General features: G+C 47.3%; 1 protein-coding gene across 3 annotated transcripts; it reads left to right on the top strand.

The window, feature by feature from the left end:
* The first annotated feature begins 1,437 nt into the window (after positions 1-1,437).
* dbf4b (DBF4B-CDC7 kinase regulatory subunit) lies at positions 1,438-13,369 on the top strand. 3 transcript variants are annotated; one of them, XM_077000895.1, is made up of 12 exons: positions 1,438-1,770; positions 3,426-3,577; positions 3,676-3,852; positions 5,536-5,583; positions 6,588-6,654; positions 6,902-6,966; positions 7,138-7,174; positions 7,554-7,599; positions 8,120-8,257; positions 8,396-8,519; positions 9,821-9,954; positions 10,065-13,369. In XM_077000895.1, the coding sequence occupies exons 2-12, from the start codon at positions 3,434-3,436 to the stop codon at positions 11,794-11,796; spliced, it is 2,712 nt and encodes a 903-aa protein (XP_076857010.1). In that variant the 5' UTR covers positions 1,438-1,770; positions 3,426-3,433; the 3' UTR covers positions 11,797-13,369. The 3 variants fall into 3 exon arrangements, with proteins under 3 accessions (XP_076857010.1, XP_076857009.1, XP_076857008.1); XM_077000894.1 differs by having other exon boundaries at positions 1,439-1,770; positions 7,135-7,174; positions 8,399-8,519; XM_077000893.1 differs by having other exon boundaries at positions 1,440-1,770; positions 7,135-7,174.
* Positions 13,370-14,945: the final 1,576 nt, after the last annotated feature.

Raw genomic sequence — 14,945 nt, 5'->3', positions numbered from 1 at the left:
CTGTAACACTCATCTCCCTTTACCCCCTCTGTAACACTCATCTCCCTTTACCCCCTCTGTAACACTCATCTCCCTTTACCCCCTCTGTAACACTCATCTCCCTTTACCCCCTCTGTAACACTCATCTCCCTTTACCCCCTCTGTAACACTCATCTCCCTTTACCCCCTCTGTAACACTCATCTTCCTTTACACCCCTGCTGTAACACTCATCTCCCTTTACCCCCTCTGTAACACTCATCTTCCTTTACCCCCTCTGTAACACTCATCTCCCTTTACACCCCTGCTGTAACACTCATCTTCCTTTACCCCCTCTGTAACACTCATCTCCCTTTACACCCCTGCTGTAACACTCATCTCCCTTTACACCCCCTCTGTAACACTCATCTCCCCTTACACCCCCATAACACTTCTCTCTTTACACCCCCATAACACTAATCTCCTTTTACACCCTCTGTAACACTCCTCTCCTTTTACACCCCCTCTGTAACACTCATTTCCCTTTACACCCCCTCTGGATTATAATAATGTTGATTATGAATTGTTGCTTTTTTCACTCCAGAATTGTAGAATTGTGGGTTTTCTCTTCATTACTCAGTGGAGGATTTGGTGCAGTTTGTATCTGCTATATACAATAACAACAAGACCTGTGGATTATCTTCAAAAAGAAAAACAATATCCACCATTAACTAGTGGAGTTAATCCAGTAGAACTGAAAATATGTCCCTTTAATGTTAGTGGATTGTCGTAATAATTAATTAAATAAAAGGTAATGAGTGAATGAATAAATAAATCAAATACACTATTATAAAATGTGCATTAAAGTACTATCAGCTGCATTAAGAGGAGAACTGCTTAGCTGACTAATGGTAAATGTTGAGTGAAGATCTAATGATACTTAAACAGAAATAGGAGATAAAAAATAACATGTGCATGTGTCTTCGTGTGCACTTAAGACCTCAACTACAATACAATTCTAATTATTGGACAATATACTTGGCTTATATAAATTATATTTAAAAAACATGATTGCAGTCTAATAGGTCTAAAGATTCTCATCAATCCTCTAAAATTAAATCTGACCATGTTAAATAGTTAACTGATAAAACTGATAGTTTTGTGAACGCATGAAATTGAAAGAAACAACACCACCAAAAGATTGCCCTTCTACAACAGACTGCCTAGTATTTCGGAGATGTGGCATGATCAAGTTCAGCTGATTTTTTAAACATCAATGAACAATGTATTACAAAACAGTTTACAGAGGTGTCAATTCCAGGTTCAGAAAGTAAAAGTCCTCACCAGGATTTTACTCAGGCTTCCTGGATTGTGTTGATTCCACTAATTTTACTTGGATTGCACTAATTAGAAAATCTAGCAAGCTTGAGCAAAATCCTGGTGAGGACTTTTACTTTCTGAACCTGGAATTGACACCTCTGACAGTTTATTATAATGTATTCCGTAACGAGGTTGTTTAACTGTAAAATTATCATAGTTCATTAAAGCAGGAGTTTTGTTACGCTGCTAACTTAGAAGCATGTTTTAATATAGTTCCATACTTATTCATATGTGTTCACGACATCGTCTCACAGCACCGTTTCCCCCAGTATATACGGTGAATGTTCCCGCTTTGATGACTGGGTGACGCAGGTCCTCTGTGCCGGTAGGTGGCGCTGCAGGCGCGGTGTGGAGGGCAGTTTGAACCGTCTCGCGTCTGCTGACACTCCGCGCTTTTGTGAAGTCCTCGGCGGTTAGGACCGTGTTTTGAAAAGGTAAGATCAACCTTAAAGATATTTTTGTATCTATAGAGGTATCTGGTTATCTAGCGAACGTTATTTGATAGTTCAACCCAAACGAAGCAGTAATGTATCCAGCGCCGTGCTAGTTCTGCTAGTTTAGAGCTGCTAACTATCCACTCAGTGTAACGTTAACTAGCCGCGTTAGCTGCACAAACAACACGGAATAATAACGAAATAAACAAAAAACCTCAAAGCGTTTTAGCTGTACCCCGCGTTACTGCACACTGGTGTCGGATAGGGATCATTATGTAGGTGGCGTGCTTTAAACGTCTGGTTTTCTCCTCCTTGGTGTCTGGTGCAGGACTCACAACCACAGCTGAGCAGGATGATCCCATCAACACAGCCGCATAGGGCAACTACACAAGTCAGAGCCTTTCACCATTCATTGCAGAAAGCAAAGTGTTTATTTGTTAAAATAACCCTCACAGTGTCGAAAGGCCATCTCGTTTTTATTGGGCAAGACGCGCCCACTGAACGATTTACGACTTGAGGTAAATTTAAAGGTACATATAAGGTTTATCTGAGAGGCTGAAGAATGCCTAGTTAAAATGTGGTGGTTTGTTCTAGAGATGTAGGCTGTTCGTACTTCCCAATGTGGTGTTATAGCTGTAGCTATGCGGACCAGAACTCCAGTGGGACATACCGCGCTCTCCTGTTCAGGACATGAACACCTAACTTTGGGGCCAGTTTGACCCCAACAGTATGAACCTCTGGAAAATAATTGAAGTCCCAAATTTGTGTTTCAGGTACTTTGTACTTTGTAACTACATACATGGCCCTTTAAATAAAACACAATCTTCCTACTCTTCCTTAAAAATCCAGAAAATCTAATGTGTTAAATCTCAAAGAATTATCTTTTTGCTGTTTGTCTTCCTTTTATATAATTTTAGTTATCTTCAGATCTTTGTTTTTTATAACATTTAGAAAGAAAATGACATTTCCTGTTATCAAGGATGGTAAGATATGTAGGGTGAATGTAGTGGTAGAAGATAGTGGTGTTGGCTTCATTCAAGGGGTAGTGGGGCCATGAAACCTTTTTATCTTGTTGGAATATAACTGTGTTTTGGAAAGTTTCTGCTGGTGGGAGAGAAAATAGGGTCGTCACTGAGGGATTAGGCTATACACACTCCAAACACCTCTCTCCTCCTGTAGATTATACACACCTCACACACCTCTCCTCCTGTAGATTATACACACTCCTCACACACCTCTCCTCCTGTAGATTATACACACTCCTCACACACCTCTCCTCCTGTAGATTATACACACTCCTCACACACCTCTCCTCCTGTAGATTATACACACTCCTCACACACCTCTCCTCCTGTAGATTATACACACTCCTCACACACCTCTCCTCCTGTAGATTATACAAACTCCTCACACACCTCTCCTCCTGTAGATTATACACACTCCTCACACACCTCTCCTCCTGTAGATTATACACACTCCTCACACACATCTCCTCCTGTAGATTATACACACTCCTCACACACCTCTCCTCCTGTAGATTATACACACTCCTCACACACCTCTCCTCCTGTAGATTATACACACTCCTCACACACCTCTCTCATCCTGTAGATGACACATTTTGTTTACTCTTTGTCATTTCTACTTTTTACCAGGCAGAATTATGCCGAGTGGTCTGCGGATTTGCGACCTGATTGGTGCGTTAGCACCAGGGTCACACCCACTTGAGGGAAAGTCTTTCTACCTGGATGAAGTGAAGAGCCGCTCGTCAAGCATTCTTATTGAGCTGATTGGCCGTCTTGGAGGGGTAAGCGCTCGGAGCAGGGCTTGCTGGTTCTGTCTCTTGGATGTTTGATCAGGTCGTTGTGTAGCTCCGTCCCCACTTTGCTTCATCTTTCTATGCAGAAGGTGGAGAGTTTCCTCAACAAGGATGTGAGCGTAGTTGTCACAGGCAACAGGGAGGCCATGCCTACCAGGCAAGCGGAGTGTTCCACATTGAGAAAGGTCAAAGGTGAAGCGGACTGCTCTCCTGTTCTTCAGCGACAGTGTTCTGCTCAGCACCCTGGGACCCCAAGACCACCGGTAAATCTGCTGCTCTATCAAAGGTGGCAGTAGCCACGCCCAAGCTAATAACCACACTCCTGAGTCAGTAGCCACGCCCAAGCTAATAACCACACCCCTGAGTCAGTAGACACGCCCAAGCTAATAACCACACTCCTGAGTCAGTAGACACGCCCAAGCTAATAACCACACCCCTGAGTCAGTAGACACGCCCAAGCTAATAACCACACTCCTGAGTCAGTAGACACGCCCAAGCTAATAACCACACACCTGAGTCAGTAGACACGCCCAAGCTAATAACCACACACCTGAGTCAGTAGACACGCCCAAGCTAATAACCACACTCCTGAGTCAGTAGACACGCCCAAGCTAATAACCACACTCCTGAGTCAGTAGACACGCCCAAGCTAATAACCACACTCCTGAGTCAGTAGACACGCCCAAGCTAATAACCACACTCCTGAGTCAGTAGACACGCCCAAGCTAATAACCACACTCCTGAGTCAGTAGACACGCCCAAGCTAATAACCACACCCCTGAGTCAGTAGACACGCCCAAGCTAATAACCACACCCCTGAGTCAGTAGACACGCCCAAGCTAATAACCACACCCCTGAGTCAGTAGACACGCCCAAGCTAATAACCACACCCCTGAGTCAGTAGACACGCCCAAGCTAATAACCACACACCTGAGTCAGTAGACACGCCCAAGCTAATAACCACACACCTGAGTCAGTAGACACGCCCAAGCTAATAACCACACTCCTGAGTCAGTAGACACGCCCAAGCTAATAACCACACTCCTGAGTCAGTAGACACGCCCAAGCTAATAACCACACCCCTGAGTCAGTAGACACGCCCAAGCTAATAACCACACTCCTGAGTCAGTAGACACGCCCAAGCTAATAACCACACTCCTGAGTCAGTAGACACGCCCAAGCTAATAACCACACCCCTGAGTCAGTAGACACGCCCAAGCTAATAACCACACCCCTGAGTCAGTAGACACGCCCAAGCTAATAACCACACCCCTGAGTCAGTAGACACGCCCAAGCTAATAACCACACACCTGAGTCAGTAGACACGCTCAAGCTAATAACCACACACCTGAGTAATAACCACACCCCTGAGTCAGTAGACACGCCCCTGGAAGTGTACAGCATGTGCCTGTGTACTGGAGGCACTCAGAGGAACTTTTACAGATTTTAAAGGCGTAACTGGAAGATGTGCAAGTGGTTTAATCTCAGTGTGGGTGTTTATCCGAGAAACCAGGACCTACATGGGGCTGCTTGGTGTTTCCATCACAAACAGGGACCACACTACTGAACAGAGTTAGCATTAAATGGTTCACAATATCCGAGATGGTAGTAAGGGTGATGTAAATGACATACTGGAATATTTACATTTACGGCATTTAGCAGACGCTCTTATCCAGAGCGACTTACAAATGAAAATGTTCATACAACAGCCAGACTTTCATATCTGTCTTACAAAGTCGCTCTGGAAAAGACAGATATGAAAGTCTCGCTGTTGTATGAACATTTTCTTCCATAACCAAAGGATAGTGTTTTATATGTCTATATTTTTCTGCATCCAAAATGTACGTAGTGTTTTTTCTGTATCCAGATGGTTTACAGTTTGTTTGTTTTTTTTTTATCCTGAATGTATTTCCAGTGTTGTCCCTGCTAAGTCTTTGTTCCTCCAGGTTTGTGGCAGTCGGGGGAAGGCCCTGCTGGAGAAAGCCCTCCGTCAGGTGAGTGGACTCCCTTCCCGCCTCACCAACGCAGTGGTGATGGCCTTACAGCACACACGTCCTGGGCCCTGCTAATGCAGGCTTCCCCTGCTGGTAACCTCACAGTGTGTGTGTTTATGAGCCAGTCAAGCATGTGGGAACAGGGACTGTGTGCGGTGCAAGGTTCTCACAGCACGACCTGTTCACGTTGGATTTAAGAGAACAGTCAGCTACTGTCTGTGGAAATGCTTTAGTAGGCAAGAACACGAGCACTGTTTCAGACAGACAGCGGCCGGGGCATGGGGTAGACAGACAGCGGCCGGGGCATGGGGTAGACAGACAGACAGACAGAGGCCGGGGCATGGGGTAGACAGACAGACAGACAGACAGAGGCCGGGGCATGGGGTAGACAGACAGATAGACAGACACACACAGGCTGGGGCATGGGGTAGACGGACAGATAGACAGACACACACAGGCTGGGGCATGGGGTAGACAGACAGATAGACAGACACACACAGGCTGCGGCATGGGGTAGACAGACAGACAGAGGCCGGGGCATGGGGTAGACAGACAGACAGAGGCCGGGCATGGGGTAGACAGAAAGCTCCTCCCATTTCAATAAAACATCAGACAGTGTAACCACCACATTTGTTTAGGCTCTGCCCTTCTAACGAGTATGTGTGAGCTATAACAAAGCACACAATGAAGTGATTGGATGTTGGGATAGTGTGAAATCTGTCATAACCCAGACAGCCCCTGGGCCGACGTGATGGTAGGGGTGTGGGGGATGAAAATAGAGTATGTTCTAGCCATGTCTAGGTGTTTTAGTTGGTCTGGGGGGAGAGGAGCTCACCTGGTCCAGGTGTTGGTAGCTAGTTCACAATGTTCAAGAAGCTGATATTATAGTATCTCTTTAAATTGTGTATCCATCACAAACTAGGTCCTTGTTTCTTGGGCTTGGAGTTTTGTATCAAATGTGAGGCTTTTAATGTTTTACTATTTCCTGTGTGTGTGTGTTGCAGGAGAAGAGTTGGGGTAGCGTGCTGTCGCGTGCTAGCTCCTGGGGAGTGAAGATTGTCAGCGTAGACGGTAGATCCTTTTGGCACCTCTGTACTTTATAATTGAGCTTGCATACTATTTACTGACTAAACATTAATTTTCATTTATATAGATGGTATATGTAAAAATGATTACCTCTCTGGCTTAATTTCTAGATGGGGTTCTAGGTGTAGTTTACAATATGCTGCTACTGTCAGCAGATGGCGCTACTGTCACGTTTAATGTCAACCTAACGTTTATAGCAGATTCTCATTACTGCGTGTCTGACACTGACTAGAGTTTCTGAAGTTTGTGGACCGCCTACATGCTGAGATCTCCTGTCTCAGAAACCATAGGACTGAGGTACGTCTGTCTGTCTTAGGGGGGAGGGGTAGTCATGAGGGAGCTCCTCCCTTAAGCTGGTCCTGGGTGGTGCTGTGACTGACGTGGGTGGATGTGGTGAAGGCTTTATCTACATTGTTGCGTAGTTCCTTAACGTTACTGATCCTTTCTGTCTGTTCATGTCACCAGAAGAAGGCGAGAGAGCCCTCAAGGCCCCGTGTGGTCAGAGGTAAAGGCTCAGTTCTCCTGCTTCTCTTGAGTGTCCTGACGGTACAGCAAGATAGTGCAGAAGTGAACTGTTTCATTACTGTGTACACAAAAGTGAAGCAAATGCTTTCAAAAATACTTAAAAATGATCAATATTTTTGCAGAGATGGCATGTAAAATGTTATTTGATCTTCATGAGTCATTGTACCAATGGTTTTATATGACAGTCCACTCACTGCTTTATGGAGGGTGTGTGTGTACGGTATTATTGGGGAGTGTGTATACGGTATTATTGGGGAGTCAGTGTACTGTATTATTGGGGAGTCAGTGTACTGTATTGGGGGTAGGCTGTACTGTATTGGTCTGTGGTCTCATACTCCTGTCCTTGCTTACATGTGCAGCTGGTGTCCTTAAGGCGGACTTTGTTAAGGTGGAAGACTCCAGCAGGTAAGTGTTAAGGTGGACTTTGGTAAGGTGGACTACACCCTTGTGGTGTATGTGTGCGCTGTACTACCCTTAATGTGTGTGCGCGAGCGTGCGCTGTACTACCCTTCACGGGTTCACGTGCCCCACAGTGTGCTGTGTGTCAACAGGCTAATGTTTGAGTCGCTTTAGATCTCTGTTGGTGGGGGGGTTGTCTCCTGCTGAGGGGGGGGTATCTATTGCACCTCCTCCGGTGCTGCAGGCTGTCTACTCAGGCAGGGGCCTCAACCTGTGAAAAGCTTTTGTCGACAGCTGTTGGCTAACAAAGAAGTATTCTCTCTTCAGAGGTGTTCAGTGTGGGTTTCAGAAATGGATCTGATGTGTGAGCAGACAGGGTGGGGTAGTGCCAGGGGCATCTGTGACTAGTGTGGTAGAAGGTCTCTGTCTTCTGCACCTACATGTCCTATGGAAGGTCATAGCATTGTGCCTGGCTTACATTTCACTAGTAGTCCTTTTGTCTTTACTTTTTGTGTTTCTGTAACAGGAAGTACAGGCCTCTGCATATACAGTCTATGCAGTTCCCCACATTGAGCTACTTGGGACGGTTCAGCCCCTTCGAGACCCCTGCGCCTGCGAGACCCCAGCCGAGGAGAGAGGCACACCAGGCCCAGGAGACAGTCAGGTACCTCTATCCACAATCACAGCACACCTTCCCTGTTACCCCTTCCCACAACCTCCACCACCACCACAGTATGAAACACATTCTGTACATAGTGTCGTACTCTATGTAACTCGACGTTTGTCTCCGTGATTCCCCCAGCAGGAGTGCAGAGATGGTGAGCAGTGGCTGTAAGGCACCTGCTGCCCTCCCACACACACCTTCACACAGGAAGAACACGGGCTACTGCGAGTGCTGCCAGACCAGCTACCAACACCTGGACCAGGTGAGCCCCTCTCCCCCCAGACTAACTACCAACACCTGGACCAGGTGAGCCCCTCTCCCCCCAGACTAACTACCAACACCTGGACCAGGTGAGCCCCTCTCCCCCCAGACTAACTACCAACACCTGGACCAGGTGAGCCCCTCTCCCCCCAGACTAACTACCAACACCTGGACCAGGTGAGCCCCTCTCCCCCCAGACTAACTACCAACACCTGGACCAGGTGAGCCCCTCTCCCCCCAGACTAACTACCAACACCTGGACCAGGTGAGCCCCTCTCCCCCCAGACTAACTACAAACACCTGGACCAGGTGAGCCCCTCTCCCCCAGACTAACTACAAACACCTGGACCAGGTGAGCCCCTCTCCCCCCAGACTAACTACCAACACCTGGACCAGGTGAGCCCCTCTCCCCCCAGACTAACTACCAACACCTGGACCAGGTGAGCCCCTCTCCCCCAGACTAACTACAAACACCTGGACCAGGTGAGCCCCTCTCCCCCAGACTAACTACAAACACCTGGACCAGGTGAGCCCCTCTCCCCCAGACTAACTACAAACACCTGGACAAGGCTAGAGCATGCATTATTTTCATCCCCCACACCCCCACCATCACGTCGGCCCAGGGGCTGTCTGGGTTATGACAGATTTCACACCATCTGAACATCCAATCGCTTTTTTGTGTGCTTTGTTATAGCTCATGCATCCTCGTCAGTAGTTGTTAATGAAGCAGTGTACATTAACCACAGGGTGGGGCTTGTTGAGAATATGCACAGGGTGGGAACTGTGGGAGGACATTGGGCTGTGTTTGATTTCTGGGGTGTTATTCACCAGACTGGTCCTACACAAACACAGGATGTGGTCCAGGCATCTATATGAACAAAACCATCCAGCTGTGGAAAGTCATTCCTGCTTAATGCAGAATACACAATTAAATTGGTTTATCTTTAAAAAGCTTAATATTTGTTAAAAACGCTAAGTTTTATAACCACATGTGAATGTGGGATGCTCTTCTAAAACCGTTGTCGCTGTTTGGAAGTTCAGTGTGATGGTTTGAATGAGAAGGCAGACCTTCCTGTGAGTGCCCACAGCGCATGCAACATGAGGGGGGAGGTTGTGGTTTCCAACATGGCTGATCCTGGCTCAGTTCCTTACAGAGGCTAATTTAATCTGTTTCATTCGAGATGTACAGCTCCTCTATAAAGATCCTCTTTCTCTATGACGAGCCATCTCAAGTTCTTTTTGTCTCCCTGTCTGTCTCCCTGTCTTTGACTGGCTCTTTTAATGTTTCTTTGTTATAAACAGCACTTGGAGTGCGAGCTTCATCGTGGCTTTGTGCTGGACGTTCATAACTATGCTGTAGTGGACCAGCTGGTCGCCAGCATGAATGCAGCTTTTATGTGTTTACCAGATTCACGGGATGACAAACAAGTTCTGAGGTGAGAAGTATGCCTGGTTATTTTGTCCAGCTTTTAATTAGGTTTTGCAACTACTTTTTCATTTCCCTTACTCTTGGGGTTTTGTCTGTTTTGGTTTTTCTGGCACACAGGTTGTCGATTGGTTCTCCAGCATCTTTGAACCTTTGTGTAGAGACAAAGGAACTGACCAGCTATCAAGCAGACGGGGACCTCCATGGTTCTGATCACCTGTTGAGTCCAGACACTGCAGATAACACATCAGATCTCAGAGTGGTTGCAAGCCCTCCACCTCGTCCAGTGGAGTCTAGCATAGATGCCCCACCTCGTCCAGTGGAGTCTAGCATAGATGCCCCACCTCGTCCAGTGGAGTCTAGCTTAGATGCCCCACCTCGTCCAGTGGAGTCTAGCTTAGATGCCCCACCTCGTCCAGTCGAGTCTAGCTTAGATGCCCCACCTCGTCCAGTGGAGTCTAGCATGGATGCCCCACCTCGTCCAGTCGAGTCTAGCATAGATGCCCCACCTCAAGCCTCCTTGGAAGCCAAGAGTGGGTGTGAGAGAGCCAGCGGCCGCCTCTCCGTACTGCTTCACCAGGAAGTCCCTGTTTCCAGTCCCAGCCTGCAGGATGGCGATGGTATGGGCTTGGATGGCGTCATAGATGTTCCAGTGAAGGAGCTGGTGGTGCATGAACATCCCAGATGTGCGGCAGGTCTGCAGCAGCCGGTGCTAATATCGTCAACCTGCTCACACGGCTCGAAAGAGCAGCCCAGCGATGACTCCAAGAGGGGATGCAAGAGCGACGATGACCACGCAGGCCCTCTCAGGGGGGGACAACCACAGACGTTGTCTCTACCTGTCAGATTAACAGAGAGTGGGCACAGCAGTGGCAGCGTGGCCTTGCTGGAAGGACCATTTTCTTCGGCGGCACCTGGTTTGTCATTTCCAGCGTGGTCTGCAGATCTGAGGGTCAGAGTGAACCCCAGGAAACGCCGTTGCTCCTTCCCCCAGAGCCCCTCGCCCTCTAAGAAGGCCAGGAAGTGCTTAGGGCAGATGTCTGATCCGACCAATGAAAACGCATCACACATTTGTACTGGACCACTGCCAGTAGCCGAGGAGAGAAATGACTCTGTCAAACGGAAACCAGACACTTTATTGCAGGATCTGCTGAGTGGTGGTCATCTGGCAGGACAGATTAGTGCATTCAACAATGTAGCGACTCCAAATGACCTCCTGCCCTTCCAGCAGGACACACAGGAGGACAGTGGAGAGCACGAACGTGAAACTGACCAGTATCTCAATGTAGAGCCTCGTTTGGATCCTGGCCTGGCTACGGCCATCACCACTCCTGATCCGCCTGTATCCTCCGAGCTCGGCCCTCCAGACCTCTATCCATTCTACCATGACGACGAACTCCAGCAACAGCTTCCTCCATGTTGTGACCCTCCCACACTCTCGCCCAGTGTCACTATTCCGCCTCCACTAGAGGGCGCCACCCACACTGCCGTCAGCCAGGCTTCGGCCGCCTCCCTTCTCTCTCAGTCTTTCTCCTCGTTCGGCCTCGAGTCCGCCCTGGTCCCGAGCTTCACCTCCTCCACCTCCTCCGAATCGGACTGGGACTCGGGCCTATTGGCGCGTTTGGCACCGGCTGTTCACCTCCCGCCCAGGGGAGGGCGCTGTGAGCTGGACCTGCTGCTGCAGCGGTCATGCACTGGGGTGCAGGATGGAAGTTATGCGTCCCGGCTGTGTTCCGTTCTGCAGCCAGCCGTTCCCTCGCCCACGGGGTTCGCCGGACGCATGAGTCCGCCTGCTCTCTGCAGGCAAATCGAAACACTGGACATGCGAATAACCCAGACACTGGGAGTGTAGGAGTTAATCCGCCCTCCAGCACATGCGTTACTGTTACGTTATGTTATTTCATTCAGAGTGGCCCAGAAAGGTCTCCGCCGCCATCACATGACTTATCAATTTCCCGAACCTCTGAGAGCCGACAATGGCATTTATGAAGGTTTATATACGCTTCGTATATTTGTGCTGGACCACCACCCGTAGCCGATGAGAGAAATGACCCTGTCAAACAGAAACCACAGACTGTATCGCAGTATCTGCTGAGTGGTCTTTTTCTGAGAGGGTAGATTAGTGCCTTAAACAACGTAGCATCACCACATGACCTCCTGCCCTTCCAGCAGGACACACAGGAGGACAGTGGCGAGCAGGAAGAAGGTGAAGCTGACCCATATACCACTGTAGTGCCTCGTTTGGAACGATTGACCCATGGCAGACCCCTGTTTTCCTAGATGCTGGTTTGTGGTCACTTAGACGTTTCATAGATGTCATGGTTCTGGGGGTGTAGTTTCTCCTGAGCCGTGCGTATCGGGTGAAGGCGGCCCTCCGTTATCCACTCCTCCTCCTCCTCCTCCTCCACTGCCCTTTTGGCTGCTGAGTCTTTGCTCCTGTTTTTTCCTTGTTATCCGTATTGAGCAGATCGGGGCAGCACTACTGGGATTTTAATGAGGCTTCACTGTAGGGGGCACTGCTCAATTAGCCTGAGTGCTGTGTTTGGCAGCACTCCCGTGTTCAGGTGGCCTGCACAAGGGCCGCGGGGCGGAGCCTCCGCTCTGCTTGGGGTCTGGGCCCGACTGGCAGCACAGAGGATGATTTAGTGATTTGGTGCAGCTGTGCTTTATGAGAATCTTTCTGGCTCTCGGAGGTCAATGTGAAGGACTGCTGTGTGGGACTGGAGATGACCGCAACCATGGACAGATGCCTGCTGGGAATTCTAGGCTGTTTTTCACACACATTGAAATGGCACCGCTAGAATTTTGTAAAATATTCAAGGCTCCTCAACAATGTCTTTGCACAACTGTTCTAAACTGGTTTACATGAGGTTCTTTCAACAACCTGTGTGTGTGTTAACCAGTAATAACAGCAAGATCATGAGAAACTCGGAGTGCTCTAAGTGATTGTTTAGGTACATGCTTTGTATTTGTCACAGCAGTATTAATCGAGGAGTGGAACAGGCCCATGGCTGTAAGCGGTCAGTGCCTTTGGCCTTGTCTTCTGAGTGATTTGTCTTGTAAATTATGAAACTGTGAAGTTGCTTTTTGATGAGAATGGGTCATATTTGTTCTCACAGTTGATGAATTATGATCTCGTCCTTGCGAGCTCCCTCGTGCTGCTTCTCTAGACCTCCATTGGTGTAGTAACCGATGTAATGTGGGCTGGAGACGGATCTCTCGTTCGGATGGTAAAGCGAGGTGGCTGTGAAGCATTAGCAGTGAGATGCACATCTTATGCTGTTGCTTCTCATTTTCTTTTAAATTTTTTTTTATTTTTTTTTAAGATGTAATTTTATATTTTCCAGTTAACAAGCTTCTAACATTTCTGTGGTGGATTATCTGTGAACCTTCTTAACTAGTGTTCAATAAAACTTGAAAATAAATGCTTGTGTTATTTGAAAGACAAAAATCATTTTTACATACATCTCTACCGCATCGTCTTTACATACGTCTACCACATTATCTTTACATATATTTCTACATCATCTTTGGGTGATGTAGAGACGTCTGTAATCATCTTGTTTGCTTGTTGGTGCCTGAGATCGTGGAACCTGAGAGGGCTGAACTGGCCTACGTTCAGTTCAGCACTCTGAACTCTAAGGAAAGCCACTTCTTAAAGCCTAATGTTAAGATACACTTTTGCTTTAACTTATATTTAAATTAGTTGCAAACATTAAATGCGTACCCCTCCTCCCCCACTTGACATTCCCGTTTGCTGGGTTAGTTTACTGCTGTCCATGGTGCTGAAGTGAAAGACTACCATTTACACAGGTTGTGCCTTCACCTGAGAAGGAAAGGAAGGAAGTGGTCTTGGTGGAGATGGTTTGGAGTCGTTTTTCTTTAAGCCACACCTGCCGTAATGGAGAGCCGAAAAGAACAGTGCTAGTATGATGACTTCCTCATTTCATTTGTCACACTTGTAAGTGATCTTATCCAGAGTTAAACCGTCATTTTGCTACCATTGTAATGTGACCTTTTCTGCTCACTCCAAACTACAGCCATGGCCGTATGTGGTGAGTCACGTGACTTCCTCTCACTGGTGGTTTTGGGCCACGAGCCCAGAAGTCCTGGACTAGATTGTGTTTATTCATGGACACTGATGTGAATCTACACTACTACGCTGTGATGAGCAGAGTGGTGTGTCATGCAGGTGCAGGCCTGACTTCACTGTTACCCAGAATCCCACTGATCCTGCCTTCCCCACGCTTGCAGGAATCTCCAGAACCAGAGACGTGTTTCTAGCGGCAATGCAGCTCATGCCTGTATATAGGCTGTAGTAGTTTGTGCTTAGTCCAGTATTTGTGCTTATACAACCCCTGGCACAAAGTATGGAATCACCAGTCTGGGATGAGCAACTCATTCAGACATTTTATTGTGTAGAACAAACTCAGATCAAAAACATGATGCAATAATAAGGTCATTCCAATGTGCAGCTTGTTAGCTTTCAGAAACACTAAAAGATAATTAAAAACATTGTGGAAACAAAGTAAATGTTACTTTTATTGAGCAAGCACAGGGAAAAAAAATATGGAATCACTCAATTCTGAGGAAAACAATATGGAATCACTCAAATTGGAGGTAGAAAATAAGGACACACCCAGTCAATTTCCTTTCCCTAAGTAGACACCTGCCTCAGATTAGATCTGCTCGTTAAGTCTGCAGTTAAAAACACCTGCAGTCATGACGCCTTGGAGGGCTGCTGGACGAAGTGGAGTGGCAAGACCCACGACTCCAACAAGAGAAATACCTCTTGAAACAAAAGAGAGGATTGTGAAACTTCTTGAAGAAGGTAACTCTTCACGCATGGTTGCTAAAGATGTGGGCTGTTCAGTCAGCTGTATTCAAGATATGGACCAAATACAAACAGCATGGAATGGTTGTTAAAGCCAAGTGTACCAGTAGACCAAGAAAGACCTCAAAGTGTCAAGACAAAGAACTTAAGGCCATTTGTCTTGAAAA

Source organism: Brachyhypopomus gauderio, chromosome 3 (assembly GCF_052324685.1).
Source record: "Brachyhypopomus gauderio isolate BG-103 chromosome 3, BGAUD_0.2, whole genome shotgun sequence".
NCBI classification, from domain to species: Eukaryota; Metazoa; Chordata; class Actinopteri; order Gymnotiformes; family Hypopomidae; genus Brachyhypopomus; species Brachyhypopomus gauderio.
The sequence above is the reverse complement of the archived record's forward strand: the minus strand, read 5'-3'. Positions and strand labels throughout refer to the sequence as shown.